The sequence below is a fragment of the Takifugu flavidus genome, chromosome 13 (assembly GCF_003711565.1).
Source record: "Takifugu flavidus isolate HTHZ2018 chromosome 13, ASM371156v2, whole genome shotgun sequence".
NCBI classification, from domain to species: domain Eukaryota; kingdom Metazoa; phylum Chordata; class Actinopteri; order Tetraodontiformes; family Tetraodontidae; genus Takifugu; species Takifugu flavidus.
The window spans coordinates 14,097,522-14,116,071 of NC_079532.1; the positions used below are offsets into that span (position 1 = coordinate 14,097,522).

At 40.1% G+C, this 18,550-nt stretch overlaps 1 protein-coding gene across 4 annotated transcripts in view; it reads left to right on the plus strand.

Moving 5' to 3' along the window:
• Positions 1-151: 151 nt before the first annotated feature.
• wwp2 (WW domain containing E3 ubiquitin protein ligase 2) overlaps positions 152-18,550 on the plus strand; it is a 31,117-nt gene continuing 12,718 nt past the window's right edge. For 2 of the 4 annotated variants that reach the window (XM_057053022.1, XM_057053025.1), the window contains exons 1-10: positions 152-219; positions 1,368-1,449; positions 4,151-4,307; positions 4,777-4,898; positions 6,705-6,842; positions 11,084-11,162; positions 12,386-12,549; positions 12,638-12,878; positions 13,736-13,825; positions 17,044-17,218. In XM_057053022.1, the coding sequence (XP_056909002.1) occupies positions 1,380-1,449; positions 4,151-4,307; positions 4,777-4,898; positions 6,705-6,842; positions 11,084-11,162; positions 12,386-12,549; positions 12,638-12,878; positions 13,736-13,825; positions 17,044-17,218 (1,236 nt within the window). In that variant the 5' untranslated portion in view covers positions 152-219; positions 1,368-1,379. Of the gene's footprint in view, positions 220-686; positions 795-1,367; positions 1,450-4,150; positions 4,308-4,776; positions 4,899-6,704; positions 6,843-11,083; positions 11,163-12,385; positions 12,550-12,637; positions 12,879-13,735; positions 13,826-17,043; positions 17,219-18,550 lie in introns of those variants that run through there. The other 2 variants (XM_057053023.1, XM_057053024.1) reach the window with 2 other exon arrangements.

An 18,550-nucleotide genomic window follows, 5' to 3' on the forward strand; every position in this document is an offset into this window, starting at 1 on the left:
TAATCATTTTTTTAAATGACATGTGATTTTCCTTTTTGATACTATGGTACACCATTCAACATCCTATCAATTTGAAAGTAATTTGACTAAATCTTTGACTGATTTATCTGTGTTTAAACCCTCAAGGAATTGAAAAATGTTTCCTCGGTCACGTGGTGCTGTCACTGCGCTGAGGCGGAAATGAAAGTTCACTAGCGACAGCGGAGCACAGCTGAAAAGGTACGGCAAAGGCTACATTTTAGAAAAAAATGTTCTGTTTCAATGGATATGGATATGGATGTTCTGACACGTATTTTGTATCTAACAATGGTGGTTTGCCTGGTGTCAGATAGTCAGAATAGAATTACTCCCCATGTCCTTTTGATAAGAATCCCTCTGCGAAGCTTGCTTGCTAACGGTTAGCTTGTTGCAGGTAAAGTTAACAAAAATCGGACACGTTGAATAGGATATAGATGATCGTCCATTTCAAAATAATTGCGCAAAACGTTTTTACGGCGATTAAGTAATTTAATTTTTTTGCCTAGACAATCAAAAGCGGCGTCATAATATACATTATCTCTATGAAACATTTGTCTCTTTGCTTTTTCTGGGTCGCAGTACGGACGTGTTCGCTGGATACATTTTAGTTTGAAGAGGAGCCATACCGGAAGTAGATTATTTCTAAGCGACGCTTGACAAGATGTACAGAAATATCCCGATCATCTTCCGTGTTTGTGTTTTGTGCGTTGCAGTCAGCTGTCTTAATAGGGGAACAATGAAATCTGTTAAGCAGAGACAGATTAATCTCCCATAAGGTATATGAAGAATAGACAGCACCCAGAGTGCACATTTAACTGTTTGTCCGGTAATTATGCGCGCTTCACTTGCGTTGTGATGGCCTTAATCTGTTTTCCTGCCAGCCGGAGCTGGAAAGTAGCCATTTGATTAAACCTGATTGTTTTTGTTCGAGTCAGGTCACCACGAGCCATGCACCACTGGGTTTGGGCTAGTGTCAGCAGCACTTCACCTTGGTGCTGCAGTGATGTCCTAACTACAGCAGAAGGGGGGTGGGACGGTCCTTTCTTCCAACCAGTTATAGGGCTTCATTCTTTTCTTGATGCTTGTCATGCTTATTGCTAATAACAATTGCTGAACATCAGAGTTGGATCGTATCGCCTTGGTAGTTTCTATTCAGTTCACACTAAGTCTCTGACTTTGCTCAAGGTGATATTATGTCTTGTATTCGCTGTCTATGAGGTTGCATCTTTTGCGTTGGGGGAAAAAAAGCTCCATCTTCCTGTTTTTGTACCTTTTTTAAATGTGTTCTGATGATGTCATTTGTTGACGGGCATGTTGCAATGTTGTGTGTGGTTGTTTTTGTATTTCAGAGCTGTGAGGTCATGGCAGCTGCCAGCGTGAGCAGACCTGGCAGTGCCCAGACCACTGAGAAGTCTCAGTTGATCTTGAAAGGTAACAGTATTATATTTCCGCTTTCCACGACCTATGACGTCCACTAATGTTTTTGAGCAGGTGAACTGTAAATCCCTGTCTAAGATGACCTCTTAGGCTTAGAAAGGTGATTAACCTTTAAATCAAGATCTTTGACATTAAGCAAAACTTCTCCACAGATAAAATGAAATATCTTTGAACTATAATGATGTTCAGTGCTGACTTCTTTGGGGTTCACATAATAATATTTGTATTTTATATTCCTTGATTGTCAGGAGAGCCAATCACCTGTATTATCTAGTGTGTTTCAACATTAACATTCATGTGGAGGTCTATTCGTGGCCTCCTTACTCTCCTTGTTCTGGCTGTGATCCCTACCCAGGTCCGGTCGGATATCTGTTGTTTTTGAGTAGAACATCACGCACACTGGGATTTTGGAACACCGTTTCCTCTCCTGCATTTAGGCGTCATTTCTATTGTTTTCCCGGAAGCCATCATCCATACACAGTTGTTTTAACGGGACTTAACTGGCTACAGCGCATGTACTCGGGGACTGAGAACTCAGAGTTTGTAATTAAGTGGGTGAAGTTTTTAAATCCATAAAACAAGTCTGGAATTTCAGAAGTGAAAGAGGTCAGTTCCGATGTCTATCAAAACAAAAAACCAAAAAGATAAGGAATACTTTATATCAGATTGACCTATAAAGAGACAATAAATGCCCTTTGAGGTCAGCTCTCTCTCATCTTGGTTTATACTTGCTTCTGCAGGGTTGTTCACTGTTAACCGGTTGGGCTGTAACTCACCTTACTTCCTTGACTAAACTACTGATTTACTGCCAGCTGTCATCCACATTTTACCTAGCTTCTGTTTTTTTCTGTTGAAACCTATCCATGACTCCTCCATTTTTGGCAGTCCTCCATATCTTTCTGTGTCACATCCCTCTCGTCAGATGGCTTTGGAAGAATTAGTTGTATGAGCAGATTTTGATCATCTCTTGGCAACCAGTGCAGATTTGCTCATGTCTTGTCTGCATCAAGCTGTATTCTTTATTTCCTGTCATCATTTATTCCACTAGTCCTTCTATTTCAGGTAAAATACATAAATTATATAAAACATTTTACATTTGAAGTCCATAAGTGATGAGTTCTGTTGATAGACATGTTCCTTAAAAAGATTTGTAGCAGACCTAAAAGGCCCTTCACACATCCACCTGTAGTGTTTGTTTCCCAGACTACTCTTGAGATTTGTGGACCTGTAATGAAACAAAGAGAGGTGTGTTCGCTGAGTTTTTGGAAGTATTATTATTTCTCAAAAAGCAAAGTTACAACAGTGACTGTAATTTACCGGTGTGTGGTTCCCCAACTTTTTCAATGCATTTAATGAGGTCTGATCACTGAGGAGCCTGAATCGCAGCCTCATAAACATGAAAGAAAAACATGCTGAAGAAGCACACTGATGTAGGTACTGTAAGGCCTTGACAAGTCTTGGAATGTTTAATCAGGCCTGCTGCCTGAAAACCCGAATGAGTGATATTTTCTGGAAGGGGTCTTTATTTCATCCACTAGGGGGCGAAGTTTGTATTTGTCTGATTGGGCTCCACATTTAATTTAAAGTTTTACAGTTTCTTATGATTTATATATATATATATATATATATACACACACACACACACACACACACACACACACACACGCACACACACACACACACACACAATCATATTGATCAAGACATTGTCATTTTACAGAAATCAATATATGACAGATGCTGTTTATAATATTACTAGGAAAATATAAAGTGGTATAATATATTGCACTCTGCAGAATATTATTGTATATAGTGAGATGTTATATAATAGTGCATTACATTTATGCTGCCTTCTTATTAAGTCATTGCATTTAAAATAATAATGCAAAATGTGATAATCTCACACACACGGAAGATTAATTCATTTGCACATGGTTTTCCTTTGTATACTATACTTATATCTGTTTTTGGGGAATAATGTGTTGTTTGTCCTCAGGATACCAGCTGCTGTGTTTGTGATGAGCTGCATGTTATTTCCTCTTTTAGACACCTAAATTACAGGCCTTCTATCTGCAGAAGATATTTTAGGGATTTGGTTGTCATAAAGAGCAGCATGTTAATATATGGATGAGGTGCGACTGAAAAGAAAATGCAAGCATTCAACCTATGAACAGAAACTTGTCTCCTCATTGATGTTCGCCTGTGTCCTGTCCCACAGTTATTGCAGTGCTCTAGATCAGTCATTGCTGCTTTCTCTTTAGCCCTCGCTGAAAAACATCTATGCATTAACGTTATTTTTCTTTTATCAAGACCTTGCATTTGTAAAAAGATAATTGAAATGAAAGTTGTAAATATCTACTTTTGGGGGATGCCCCCATCCCGGTGTGCTGCCCCATCATTTACAGACAAAGGCATTTATTTTATTGTCTGCTTAATAGTCAAAGTGAGGCAAAATGAAGCCTTTCATCATAACCAATGGGGGGGAAACGCTGAGAGTAAAAACTTGTGCTGTTGAAATGTGACTTTAAGTTTACATTTATGAAGCCAAAAACACAGGTGAACATGTCAAATCATTGGTTTTCTTTTTTGGTTTCTTTGTTTTTGCCCATTTTTGATCACCAAGGCAGAGTTAGGTTTCCTAATATGTTCTTTTTCTAACTCTTGTACTTTCGAATGCGTATGTTTGTATGCTCAGTGGTTTCCGCAAAGCCTCAGTCTCCCAGGCCTCCAAACCGCTACTCTCGGCTCAGCTCCTTTGTTGAGGTGACTGCAGATGGACTGACCAGTGAAACCAAAAAAACAGGCAAGCGCAGTGGACACCTGGAGCTTCAGTGGAATGAAGACCTCACCCTGTGAGGATACCCCACAGATAACATACACACATGGTCACAGATGTTTGTACAGTCAGTTTTCCTACCTCAAAATGATTCAAACCATTATTAGAGCTTTCAAATTCCCTGCTTGCACAAAGTCGTGTTTTGGCTGTATATGTGTACTGATTGAAGGCGCATTTGTAGAAAGTCCCAGATACCACAGTATTTCATAAAATCTGCTAGTATTGTCATTAAACTGTTCAGCACATTTCCTGGGTTGAAAGAAAACATTGACATAGAGACCATTAAGGGAAATAAGTTTTGAGTAAAAATGAAATCCTTGTGTTACTGTGTCTGCTAACACTACAGCTCACATTGGTAGCCACGTGAAACTCATTTCTGTGCAGATTTTCATTTCACATTTTATTACATATTTTTAATAATGCATAATTACAATGCAGTAAGTGCAGTTTAATGATATGGATTCGTGTTGCTTTGCCTCTCACAGTAATGTGACGCCTCAGAGTCGCCTGGACCTGAAACTCTGGAGTTGTCACACCCTGAAGAAGGAGCTACTGGGCAGCGCCACCATCGACCTGCTGGACACTCTACGGACTCATGACGGCAAGAGTAAGACCACATTACGATATATCACAGATATGTCTTTCTGTAGTTTTCAATATAAAGTCTACCTGCTGTGAACATCTGCAGTTATAACAGCAGATAGAGGCTTATTTACAATGTGAATAAAATATATATGATGTTAAGGAGTCAAAAAACAAATAGGTACACGTTAGGAGGCTTGGCTTCAGTCGGTTTAACTTGGCAGAGCAGCTGAACAGCAGGGATTTCCATTTTCATTACAGGGCCATCCGCTTGGCGAAGGCGTGTCTTTTCACCAATGACGTGCTTGTTTTAATTGTAGAAAATAAAATTTTGAAAGCAGCAGGCTGTGACATATAAAAGCGTCCATAAAATAACAGATAAACGCCTTTCATATCCTTGTTCCAAAGTGACTTTCAGAAATCTGCTTTGGATTACTGACGCTGAGCCATTGTTGGCTGATGAGGCTGCATTCTTATTTATGCCTTAAGTTAATAAATTAGCAGAAGAATGTTATTAGGGCATAATCTAAATTACACGTGCGTTCAAATGGTGAATTGGTGCAGTTTTGTTAACCACCAGTCTTGCAGAGTACATGGGAACAAATGTTGAGGAGTTGCACTTTACTCCACTTTTAACTCTCTTCTAGCAGGTAAACATATTTTTTTTCAATGTAATGGAGAAATGTAAAAATAACAGAGGAAATAATGACGTGCCCTTGCACCCTTTAACAGACATCTTTTATACCACGCGTCAAGCAGCCTGCTGCTTTAAAATGTTGGACAAACATGTCGTCAGTTCAGAACACACCTGATTTGGACTGTTCAAATGAAAAAATAGCCCCTTTTTGAAGCGTTCTTGTCAATTCAGCAGGTCAGGAAGGATAGATTTGTCTCATAATGAAACAAGGAAATTAAAATTTCAGCAAGTATGTCACTTGATTTATCTTAACGTTGATATAATGGAATGATATCACGCCTTGTGACTTATCAAACGAGCAATTGATGACATTCATGTGATAATCATGACTCAAAAGATACCTTTTATTAAATGCTTGATTACCGTACTTGACATAAGAGAGGTTCAGAATTAATTTTGGAGATTTTTTTCTCAACAATTCAAGCAGGTGTGCTGATTAGGAGATAAAACACCTACAGAAGAAGCTGCCATTTCACTCCTCTTCGGATAAATACTCATCAGTTTCAGTTTTATTTCAGCAACAAAACGGTTTAATGTAGCTTTTGCTTCAGATCATTATGATCATGAGGGTTTCAATTTTTTTTTAAAAAGCTCATTATACAAGTGCAAATATATTTCTCTTATGAGTTATAAACTTGTTTTTGGAACAAGGAAACACCAGATGAATACACTTTACTAGAATTTCTGCTGCCTCTTCTGGAATTTCCATTTTCCTTCCTAAGCGGTCACTAATTTGTTGATATCAAAAAAAGCAAATAGCTGGCCCAAGGGAGACAGTGTTGGGGGAGGTTGAGCAAGATCAGAGTGTGCCTTTTGTGGCACGGGCGAGGCATCATCAGCCTCTGAAAACAACATTTCTTATCTGTGTCAACGGGTTTATTCTGATTTGAAGTCTCTCGTAAACCTCAGCGGGTAGTTCTCTGTTATAAAAACTGATTCTCTCTCCCACATAATGTCTTACCACATATACTGTCTACCACAGATACCAACACTGTCTCTCTCTTTCTCTCTCTCTCTCTCTCTCTTTCTCTCTCTCTCTCTCTCTCTCTTTCCCTCCCTCCCTTCTTTTTCCCTTCCCTCCTTCCGCCTCCTCTGACTTCCCTTGCTCTCACCACTTCACCGTCCCTCCTCTAGTGGAGAACGTCCAGCTGAGTCTGGTGCTGCAGACGGAGAACAAAGGATCAGTTGTAACGGGAGGCGAGCTCAACGTCTGTCTGGACGGCATGGTTGTTGATCTGGGCTCGCTGCCCAATGGCAGCACAGCAGCAGACAGTGAGTCCCACCTTTACCACACACATGCGTGCATGCAACAACAACATATAAACATGGAGACACTCACGCTGAGGTGCATACATATGGTCTTTTAGGTGAAATACTTGGCTGGTGATAATTGGTGTTTGATGGAAAAAATTTCCTGATAGGGAAAATACAAATAACATAGGTAATGGCGTCCTTAGTTCTGATCCTGGATTTAACCTCAACAGTAAGAACGGTTTAAAAATGTACACAGTCATTCCCGAACCAAAAAATAAAATTGTTAATAGTTTTTCTGAGAGTTGTGATGAGCTACCATCTTCTGGAAGGCTTGGAGTCTTAAAATACAAGGTTCTTCTCATCTGTGAGCAGAGAGGGAGGTGGACTTGTACACTTTTCCCACAGGAAGCCAGACGGTTTAGTAGCAGAGAATACACACAATATTTGACAATTTTTGCTGCCTCTCACACTTTCCCCTCCTGTCTCTGTTAAACATCCGTTAATACAGCCAAGGACAACATCAAAACACTTGGGCTGACATAAACGTGCTTGATGAATAGGTGTTGCTTCAACCTGCTAATGAGTGTTTTCCAAAATTTAAGTACAACAGTGCATGGCAATGCATGTATGCCAAAGCCTTTTTCTACAGGATAAACAACTGATAGCTTATTATTAAATGTGGTGATCTGGCTAAATACTTTTTTGTGCTGCTGAGCTGAGCGATGGTGTGTCATCTTAGTTTTACTATATACTCTACGTGGATCAAATCCGCCGACCAGTACAGTTTTAAATTTAACTGGATTTGCCTTCATTTCTCTATTTTAGACAGTACCTTGCTGACAGGAATGCTCATTTATGAACAGGCTGATCTATTATTTAGATTTCTGTAGCTGCCTGTGTTGTGGCAGCAGCTGTTGTGTTGCAGAAAGAAACAGTGGGAGTCCTGTCAATCTCAATAACGTAATGATGCTAAACACCTCATGGCAGTGGCTGTGAATGCTCTCAGATTGCAGCTTATGGCTAAAGAGAAAACTCATTTGCATAATTGCTGAGAAAGGTGTTCTGATGTCAGCAATATGGTTGAATATCGTATAAGTTTATACCCGGACAACATCTGACCTGGGTGCAGCTACACTGCTTCCGCCAGTTGACCCAGGTAGAGTTTCAACACTAACGTGAGATATTGTTTGATCACGATGTGAAATATTATGAGATTATTGTGACCCTTTAGAAGGTGCCATTTTTGAATCACCAGTTAAACACATCCATGCATTCATACACAGGCACATGCACACAAGGCTTTTCATAGAGAGCCTCACAGAGCCGGCAGTGTATCCAGCTGAGTGATTCCAGGGCCAGCAGTAAAGGCCAAGGCCTGGAACAGTGTGGCAGTAAAATGTGTTTCTTTGTGGCTGTTAAGTTCTGAAGAGCAATTGAGAGGAGGATTTGTAGAGGAGCTGCATTCTGTTGCACCAGATTACAGTCAAATTGTAATATTTTGTTTAATATTTTGTTAAGGACTGAAATTACTGTGCAGTGAACCCAATAAACAGTATTTGGAACCAATACAGTCATCACGAAATAAATCTTCTATCACATAAAAGGGAGAAAGATAATGATCATCTAAAACATTTAAAGTAAAGCAAAATCAAATTAGAAAATCTTTCATGCTTCTTAATATACAAGGATTTTGAACAATCTAAAAAAAAATAACAAGATTTTAAATCATCTAATCACTTATTTGGAAATTGCATGTTCTCATTTACAATCTAGTGTTACATTAAAGGGCTACATCACACGTCTCATGCATCGTGATATACATGTTTGTACTAAAAAAAAGGTTCATAATTGATTTTCAGCAGTCATGTTTGGCCCACTACACTTGCTGTCGGGCAATACCACCATTTCTTTATGCACTTAGGCTAAAGCTCAGCTACCTTTCTTTTTTTTACACTCTGTTACTAATTAGTATAGATAATCAATAAGTATACAATAGGTTTCAGCTAAAAAGTGTAGTAAATTTAGCAGGGCAGAGGTGAATACAAAATTAGGAGTGGCTGTTTGTTTTAATTGATATGACCAGATTTTGTTCAATTTTGGCACTCATTACATAGATTAGGAGGTATTTTTTTTGTCTCTTTTTCAGCACAATTGCCCCCTGTCATCCTGAAGTTGCGTGTATGTTGGGGGCTCCTCTTCTGTGTGTGTAAAATGGGAGGGGGGGTTATGCTCATGAACAGAAGGCTGAAGTTTGCCCTCTAAAAACAAGGCTTAAAATTGAGCCACTTGTGTCTTTGTGTTTTATGGTGTCGTGAATGTCAATTCAAACTTGTCTGTGCGTGCGTGTGTATTTGCAGAGTGCACACACACGCATCCATATGTTTTACATTCTGCACTATGTGCACACAGGCATTGGCACTGTACTAAATGTACAGTATAAAGTGGAAGTTTGTTGCCCGATGGTAGTTTTAAGGCACTCTGTGTTCTCCCTCTGAAGGCACCTCTGTTGGTTTGGTGGTTTTACTAATTTCCCTTGGCAACTTGTCTGATGGACACACACTCACGCACACAGACACGCGCACACACAGAGCACACTTCATAAACACACTCTTGTACTGAAAGATGTGAACAAACAATCCTGGATAGAAAGAGTCCAACTACTGGCACATTTTGCAAAGGTTAGATGTTTTCAAACCCACTCAGTGTTATATGAAACTTCCCATTCAGTAAAACAGAAGCCACATGTACGCAGTACTTCAAGCATTTCCCAGCTGCCCATACAATTATACTACAGTGCTGAAGATGCCAGCGAGACTGCCAAATTCTCCCTCATAGTATATGTAATTGTGTACAAGAACTAGATGCATTAACACAGAACCAGCCACCACAACAAAAGTTTCAGCACAACAAGTCACACCTGATGTTGATGTCGCCATGAAACCATTTGCTGATATTTTGTTCAGCATGCCCTACACATAGACAACAGTATTTAAATGTTTACGGAAGCTCAATGGGAACATTTATTTCTGACTCGTCACGTGATTTTTTATTTTTTTCTGAGACAATGGCCGCATGAAAATTTGTGGACAATTCATCAATAGTGAAGAACTGAAAAGTTGGATAACACGAGTTAAGTTTCATAGTCATCCATTTATCTTTATCTCTATCTTTGATTATTTGGGAGGGGACAATACAAACACATGATTTCACATGGTTAAAAAAGCCAGGATTAGCCAACAGTTAGTTTTCATCTGCAGACCCCTGGACATGATATTTGTTTAGTTGTTTAGCTGTGCTTTTCATCTTTGGATAGTTCCTGGCTTCAAGCCCTATTTTACAAAAGGTCGCACTTGTTCCCATACATACACCAGCCCAGCAATTAGCCTCATGCCATTTGAAGGGAGGGGTGATGAACTCAGTGAGCAGGCTATGACACAATGGTTTCTCCTCAAGACTACTGTTTATTTTTCTGTATGTCCACTGGGTCTGCTCACAAGAAGCCCTTTCATAGCCACAAAACAGATCTGTGTGTGTGTGTCTGAGAGAGAGAAGGAGCGAGGGAGGTGAATCAATGAGTGGTCACTATGTGCCATTTTTAGATAGCAGGAAATGTAGTATATACGTGTACATTTGGATAACGTTAGCCTGTTACACCCCTGGTTTATGTGTTCCACATTGTGTGAATAAACACACCTAGAAAAAAGTAAATCTTAATGAAAAACATGTTTAAGAGATGTGTAGTCACACCATAATTACTGCATACAAATGCATCAATCCATCACATGTAGTATGATGTCAATTAAACCACCAACTCTACTTCCATTGCCACACATTTCAAGTTTACACTGCTGTAATTTCATTCCTTTGTTTCTATATTTTCTATATTCTACCATTAAAGCAAACTTATCCAGTCTCTTCGGGACAATAATTTTCATAATTTTCATTTGAACCTTCAAATGCTGTTTGCAATCTTAAAAAAAACACCAAGAATCCCTGGTTTATTTAGTACTTATGGAAAGATATGTTAGAAGTAGTGGAACCTTTGTTTTAAACATGCGGCCATTGTCTACTATACTTCATTACAAATACGTTATTTGAATGAAATATGGTGCTTAGAAAAACAATTCAAGGGACAATTTTCATTGCAATAACTACAGCAAATTGATATTGACAACAATTATATTATTTATTCCAGGAAGAGTTGCTCATGTTACTCTAACTGTGCATATAGTAATGAGTTCTCTGTGTTGTTCTGTCAGAGCTACTGCAGTCAGACCGACCCAACCTAAGGAGGACGCAGAGTGAAGAGACTCCAAGTACAGCTGCATGTCACAGCAGGTAAAGACACGTGTACACACATAATGATACTGAGGCTGCCTTTAAAGTTTCCACTTTGCAAATTTTATACCTACCAATGAGGAAATTAATCTAATTACCATGAATGAATTTGTTTTGACCTTTTGGTCACTACCCAACATTCCTCACCATAGGTGAGAGTGTAGACGTTTAGTCACTCAGGAGGAGCTGGGAGTAGAGCCGCGGCTTTTTCGCATTGAGAGGAGTCAGCTGAGGTGGTTTTGGCACCTATTTCAGGCCCCGAGGTAGACCCGGGACAGGCTGGAGAGACTATGACTCTCGGCTGGCTTAGGAATACTCCCGGAAGAGCTGGAAGAAGTGTGTGGGGTGAAGGAAGTCTGGGCACCACTGTTTAGGCTGCTGCCACCACGGCCCGGCAGGAATTGAGTGATAGAAGTCTAAACCATGTACATTTTACTCTCGCAAATTATGTGCTGTATAACCTCAAATTTACATCATTTCTATCATGTTTTCAAATGCTGGAGGCATGATTTAATGTTGACAACTGCAATCAAAACAAACGAGAGAAAGAATAAGGGATTCAGAATAGGCAGATTGTGCTGTTATGGTGGATGGAAACACTTCAGTTCCGATGCCTGCATGTTATTTCCCTCCCAGTGTGGTTTCAGACGCTGCTCTCATCGGCTTGGTGGTACTGGGATAATAAATAGTGGAGCAGGCTGCATTTATTTCAAAACTTTGTTGAGGGTGTGTATGGGGGCAGATGGTATGTCCCTTCAATCATAGCAGGGGGGCACAGTTTGGCCAAGAGCACAAAATACTGCTGTCATGGAGAAACAGTGAACATTATCATTCAGCAATGAAGACAAAGAAGACCAGATGTGTTTTTTGTCTCCTGTGATGTGCAGCACAGAGTCCAAACACTGATCAGTTTGGGCAGATCTGCTGTTAATGTTCAACCGCTGGTTTCATTTTTTGCTGCTTTGGGGTGAATAAACAACTTTATGCAGGCCAAGCTCCAGTTATCTGTTTATGACTCTGAGCATTCCTTTATTCTGGGAAGGGAAAGCCACCATGTTTGTATGGCAGTGTTTTTGTCAGGGAGTTATATTTAGTGTGAAGAAAACAATGTGTTTCCTTTCTGAATGCATTTAGATCTTCCCATATAGTAAAGGCAAATATTGATCTTTCCTTTTTTTTTCTAGATCTACTTCATTTGTCCACCTTCTCTCTCTCTCTCACAGAAGTAACCGCCACTCAGTGGGGGGTTCACAGGGTGGCTCTCCAGGGAATTCCAGAGGGAGTTACCTTACTAATGGCGAGCTGAATGAGGAACAGATCCCTGCGGCCAGCTCATCTGTTCGTACTCGATCCTTCAAGAATCAAAGCAGTCCTGGACACAGCACAGGTACAGTACATGAAGAGTTTAGCACCATCATTTAGGTTGTACTTAAAGGCCTGCTGTAAACCTCAACAATCACACTTTTATCCCCAAGACAAAGTGGAATTGACGTCTAACGGGCTGGAAAATTGTCGTTTGGCTCGTCACACTCCTCCTCCATCCTCTCCATCCGGACGATCTTCAGCTGCCAGCAGTAGCAGTGGTGGTAGTCCCTCCCCTGGTCAGGACACGCTGGGTTTGAGTGCACCTTTAGAGTCTAACCCCAGTACCAACGTTGGTGCTGAACAGACCAGTAGCGGCACCACAGAGTCTACTACAGACTCACTTCCAGCCGGGTAAGAGTCAAGGCATCACATCTTAGTCAACGTGCCAAAGTGACATTTAGTAACATGGCATCTTGCTAAGAGAATTACAAGGTACTTCAAACACGAAAGCAAAAGGGACAGAGGTATAGAACTGATGTGCTACTTTTAACAGTTTAGTCTTGAATCACATCTTCAACATCTTCCTTCTCCATAATCCCCATTCACCCATTTAGAAATGCAAAATATGTTGAATTTCAGCCATCAAGCAAACCTGTGACATTTGTTATGAGATCTTGACAATCTTGCTTTTAAACTTTGTAAATTCAAATACAAATCAGCTTAATGGCTATAGTTTTCATTGAATCCCTGAGCTCTGCACGGGCGTAATTGACATGCAGGCTAAAACAAGTGGGTCAGAAATGGTTTGTGGTTTGTTAATGATTTCACCTGACTTTTACACACATGAGCTGCTTGGGTGAACTTTTGCTTTAATTACTCTTGATGACTGTGTCATCAGATATGTTTTGCTCTCAATTTAGGCCAGACATGTTTAACTGTCTGTGCGTGTATCAGTCAGCAAAGCATTAGTGCAAAGATAGAAATGATATATTTAGTTAAGAATTACAAGGCTGTTAAAGGCATTAACCAACACAAGTTATTGAATAATTGCACGTGTTTAAGATAATTAGAGAGCTGATGTTTTCTCTGGGTTGGCATTAATATTTCTCTGGGCTTGTGCACATAGTGTGGGATACCTTCGGTGCTTTCTAAATACAGCTGATACCAAGGAGTGCTGTTTGCTGTAATTAAGTGTATTGTGAAATTGTGTTTCTTGTCTTTTGAAACTAAATTGTGCAAGCTAATGCAGTGCATCTCTCTTGTTGCAGCTGGGAACAGAGGGTGTTGCCTCATGGGAGAGTTTACTATGTCGACCACAACACCAAAACCACAACCTGGGAGAGACCGCTGCCAGCAGGGTAGGCCTCTCACGTCGTGCTCTTGGTGGTGATGCAATTTTATACACATACATTTTGGAGCATGTTAAGTCATAGGTTGGGTAAATATCAGGTAAAAAAAAAAGAATCAAACAATATCTCTGGCACTAATTCACATCTCCTTTCAACATACATGCAAGAATCGTGTCTTGCAGATAGATGCAGATCATTTATATGTGTATATATATATATATATATATGTACACATTTTGAAATGAAGATCCTAGCCGATAAGCTGCACAACTAACCTTGTCCAAACGTTAACACTGTAGGTGTTTTAGGCCACTTGTGATTGAAGCCTGTTCCTGTTCGTTTGTGACATTTTAAACACCAAATTACTGTTCTTTCTTTTTTCCTGTCTGAACGGGACACAGAGTGAAAGAGTTGCAGTTTTAGGAAAAGGTCAACCCCCTTTCCCCAATATCCCAGTTTTTCCATACAAGCTTAAGTGAGAGAGGGAGAGTGGGGCCCTAGAGAACAAAAGTCCTTTTCTTAGGACCTCATGTGCTATCCACCTCTGCACCAGCTGCTGGCTGTTGTGGCAACACTGGTGATCAATCGGCAAAAATAAAGCCATGTGCCATGAACAAAACAATCCAATTACCCATGACAAATACTTTTTAACATATATATTATATATATATTTGATCCATGCTCACACACGGCTTCCAAAGGTGGCCATGGATACATTGCAGTTATATTGAACACAAGTATAAAAGTGAAATAGTGCAATAAAAAGAGATGACACTGTAATCTGGAAAAAGATAGATGGAGGTAATAAACACATAGCTGGTAAAGCCCATTCAGCAGGGCGGCTTCATTGGCAACTTTTGAAACTTCAAAATCTTTATATCTAACATGTGCAGTGACATCTGGTGGTATACTTACATTAAAGCAGCTGTCCAGGGTGAGACCGAAGCACTTCATGGGCACATGATTATCATCCTGTCACAATTACTTTAGTGAAAAGGAGGTCTGCGTTTAATCAGATGCTTTGCAGAGTTTGTGCACCAGTTCATCGGTAAAGTTCAGGACATCTCAACATGTTTTCTATTAGACTCAGCGGATGATGGTCTGTTAAATTAAAATGGATTCTGTGTTTACATAAAGCTATAATTGACTAGGTGGCATCATGTCTGTAAACCGCATATTCTTTTTCTCCTGATTTTCGTCAGGGTAATTAAGACCAAGTTAAACAACGGCAGAATTTTGTGTTTATATTCTTTTTTTCCTATCCCCTCAGTTGCTGTGAATGTGAGCAGGTATGCTAAGCGTTCTAAATTCTCTTGACGGAAGTTGCTTTGGACTACTTTTAGATGCTCACTGCTGCAGAGGTTAATGGTTCTCTCTCTGTGTCTTTTAAGCTTTAAAATTTGCATCGACATTTGACTGAGGAGCTTGAATATTTCCACAGTTAGAACACACAAGGAACCCATTTGTATTTCTACAAAGATTGCTTTCTGAGCAGTGCATTAAATATATGGCTCATTGTTCCTCATCAGTTGATCTGTTGGTCGTTTACTCTGGTGATCCAGACCGACTTTCCAATTACACTAGTGTGACTTAAACAAATCCAGGAGGACAACATGTCAATGAAAGAAAAATGGAACAGATACGCACTGCTTTAGTGACAATTCTCAGGAGAATGTGCATTTCTGCTTGATAGTTAATGGTATGTTGTCAGATAAGAGGACTAAGTTGAGACTTTGGGACAGGCCGCTGTGGGCTCTGGGATTTTCCCTGGCTCCAGTAAATAACCACTGTAGCTCTTGCTAATATCAGAGAGAACTATGTTTTTCCTGCCCTTTTAAAGGATGTGCATGGCCTTAGTGGTTAGAAAGGCTGTCCCTCAACAAAATAACTCTTAATGCTTGCAGTCATCTTCACTGCTGAAGTGTCCTTGAACTCAAAATTAAAACCTTCCAACTCTTCCTTTGCTGCCTTGTTGCTGAGCCTAACTTGTAACCACAAAAAAAACAAAAGATTTTTTCCATTTCTTTAAAAGTGCACTCGGTATTGAAACAATTGATCTAGCTTACTGTTTTTAGCTGAAATATTCTTTATTCTGTCATCATCTGTCAATGCTCTACTTGTCTCGTGTGTGAGTGTGTGTGTGGTTATTTGTGGCAGTACAATATGAAAATCTATTTCAGGCATCTTTGGTATTTTTTCATTGTATCTGGAGCTCATTAGTTATGATCTATAAATGAAGTCACATTATAATCCTGCAGCACCACTTTTTGCAGACATTTTGGTGTTGTAGCCTTGCAGTTGTGTGTCGCCTGAGTTGACTCATGCATATTGGGAAGGTTTAAAAAGTGAATATCTGCAATGAATGATGGAAGTTGTAAAATAACAAATTAGATCTCCATTTCCTTCTCTCATTCTTTGAAAACAAAACAAACAAAAAAAACAGAGAAGCACAATATCATATTCATTGTGAAACAATAAAAAAAAGGTTAGTCAAAAAAGACATTTTTTCCTCCACTTTGTGCACCTCTGAAGCCCGTTGATATCTGCACAATATGTTTTTGTTAGTACATGGAAGTAGACACTGTTTTCTCTTCCAGATTCTCTAGTGCTGAAGTCAGAGATATGAGAATAGCAGCAGAATGAACCTGGGGGACTGGTGTGTGTTTGTATATGTGTGCCTGTTTGCGTGTGTGCGTGCATGTGGGCTGCTGTAGACAATCTATATCTCTCGATCTAGCATCTTATGGAAAGAACGGGATACACGCGGTGCTCTGACTAATGCAACTGGCAGGCAGTGACACAAGAAAACACACACCAGTGTGCATGGTTTCCATCCTTCAGAGCTTTGACATGTCCCATTGTTTCTCCATCATCAGTGCTGTGCACGGCCGTAGCCATTCACATGAAGACGGGGTGTGATGACTTAGCCAGACTGAGCCAAACCACTGATAAACTTGTTTTATTCCATTCTTAGCATGTTGTCTATATCCTAAATGGCAGGAAAAATATAGTTTTCCGTTATTTATTTTTCATTCTTGCACCTTTCCCCACTTGTTATCTCATTTCCTGTTTTCTTTCCTTGGCTTTATTTTTTTTCCTGTTTTTCTATAATTGGTTGTAGTCCTGGTCAGCGGCACGGGTTTGAGATTTAACCACCCACTCTCGATGCTTAATAAAGATGTTGTTTAAAGTCACAACTCCTCCCCCTCTTTTTCCAACCCTTCTAGCTGGGAGAAGCGAGTGGACCAACGGGGCAGGTACTACTACGTGGACCACAACACCAGAACCACAACATGGCAGAGGCCTACAGCTGAGTCGGTGCGCAACTACCAGCAGTGGCAGAGCCAGCGTAGCCAGCTTCAGGGCGCCATGCACCAATTCAGCCAGCGCTTCCTGTACCAGGTAGTCCAAATTTTGTATGCACATGTACTGCCAATCTACAGATGAGGTTTTTTTTACTATTGAGACCATTTTATTCTAATGAAACCAATTAGATTCACACCCCGATATACTGTAGCAATCACTGGGAGGTTTGACCATGTGGAGAAGATCTTGAGGACCCTAGGCTAAAGTATGTTCTCTCTACTTTCCAAGGGGAAGCCAGAACCAACTTGATCAAATGTATTCAACATCATAACAACTCAAAGGGTAATTTGTACCTTAGACCAAACTTCCAAACAAGCTTAAAGTTTATGATTACAGTCAGTGCATCAGAATCCACAACCTTCCTTGTGCCATCCCCAATAAACTTCCATTCATTGTTGTTAAAAAAGTCATGTTGTTCTCACAAATATGCCACAGAACTTGCATCTGAAGTAAGTTAACAGAGAACACAGCACAGCTAACAGCCGGTGGATGCTCACGTATGTGGGTGCGGCCAAAGACGCTGTTTGAGAATTTCACTTGTCACCATGTAAGCAAGGCAGCCAAGGTCAAACTGCCCCCAGACTTATTGGGCTGAAGGCTCTGCTCGCCTTCAATGGGCCATTTTTAAAACCAACCTTAAAACTCTTACAGGCTTCTATAAACACTCCACTGTTCATGTTTGTTTGTGTGTGTGTGTGTGTGTGTGTGTGTGTGTGTATTTGCACTTTTACATGTTGTGTTCTTTAATCCCATGTTTACACTTTACATGTGCACATTTGAAAATCAACCATTACATGTGAACAGATGTGCAGCAGCACACATTAGCCATTATCTGTTCTCAGCAGTATTTTTTGCCTGTAGCACGATTGTTGTTACCGTTTCAGATTTAATGAAGGGGAAAGCTGTCTTTTCATCCCCTGGCCTTTTCTCCATCCATTTATTGCCTTTTCTCCTTCCAAGTGTGAGAAAAGACCAAATGCAGATCTGCCCTCCATGCTGATAGTACACTTCTGTCTTGGAATGCCCACACTGCTGATAACTGGAACTATTTATGGCCTTGGTGTGTTTGAAAAAGAAAACCCACAAAAGAGTCCACAGTTAAAGTCGGAGCACAGGCACACATTCTGTTACCTGCTTTTTTTTTTAAATAGTGCGGTCACACAAAAACCTAATGTCAAGATACCATAGCAGGTATCTTTTAAAGTCAAGGTTTGGTTTTCATTTATTGTGAGTTTCTACCATCCCAATGTGAAGGGACAACAGTAGATGCACCCAGAGACAGGCATTGCCCAGATTATGGATGGATGATTTGATCTGTGTATTTCTGTGTGTGTTCACAGGCTGTTATGTTGAGGAGTGGTGCCACAT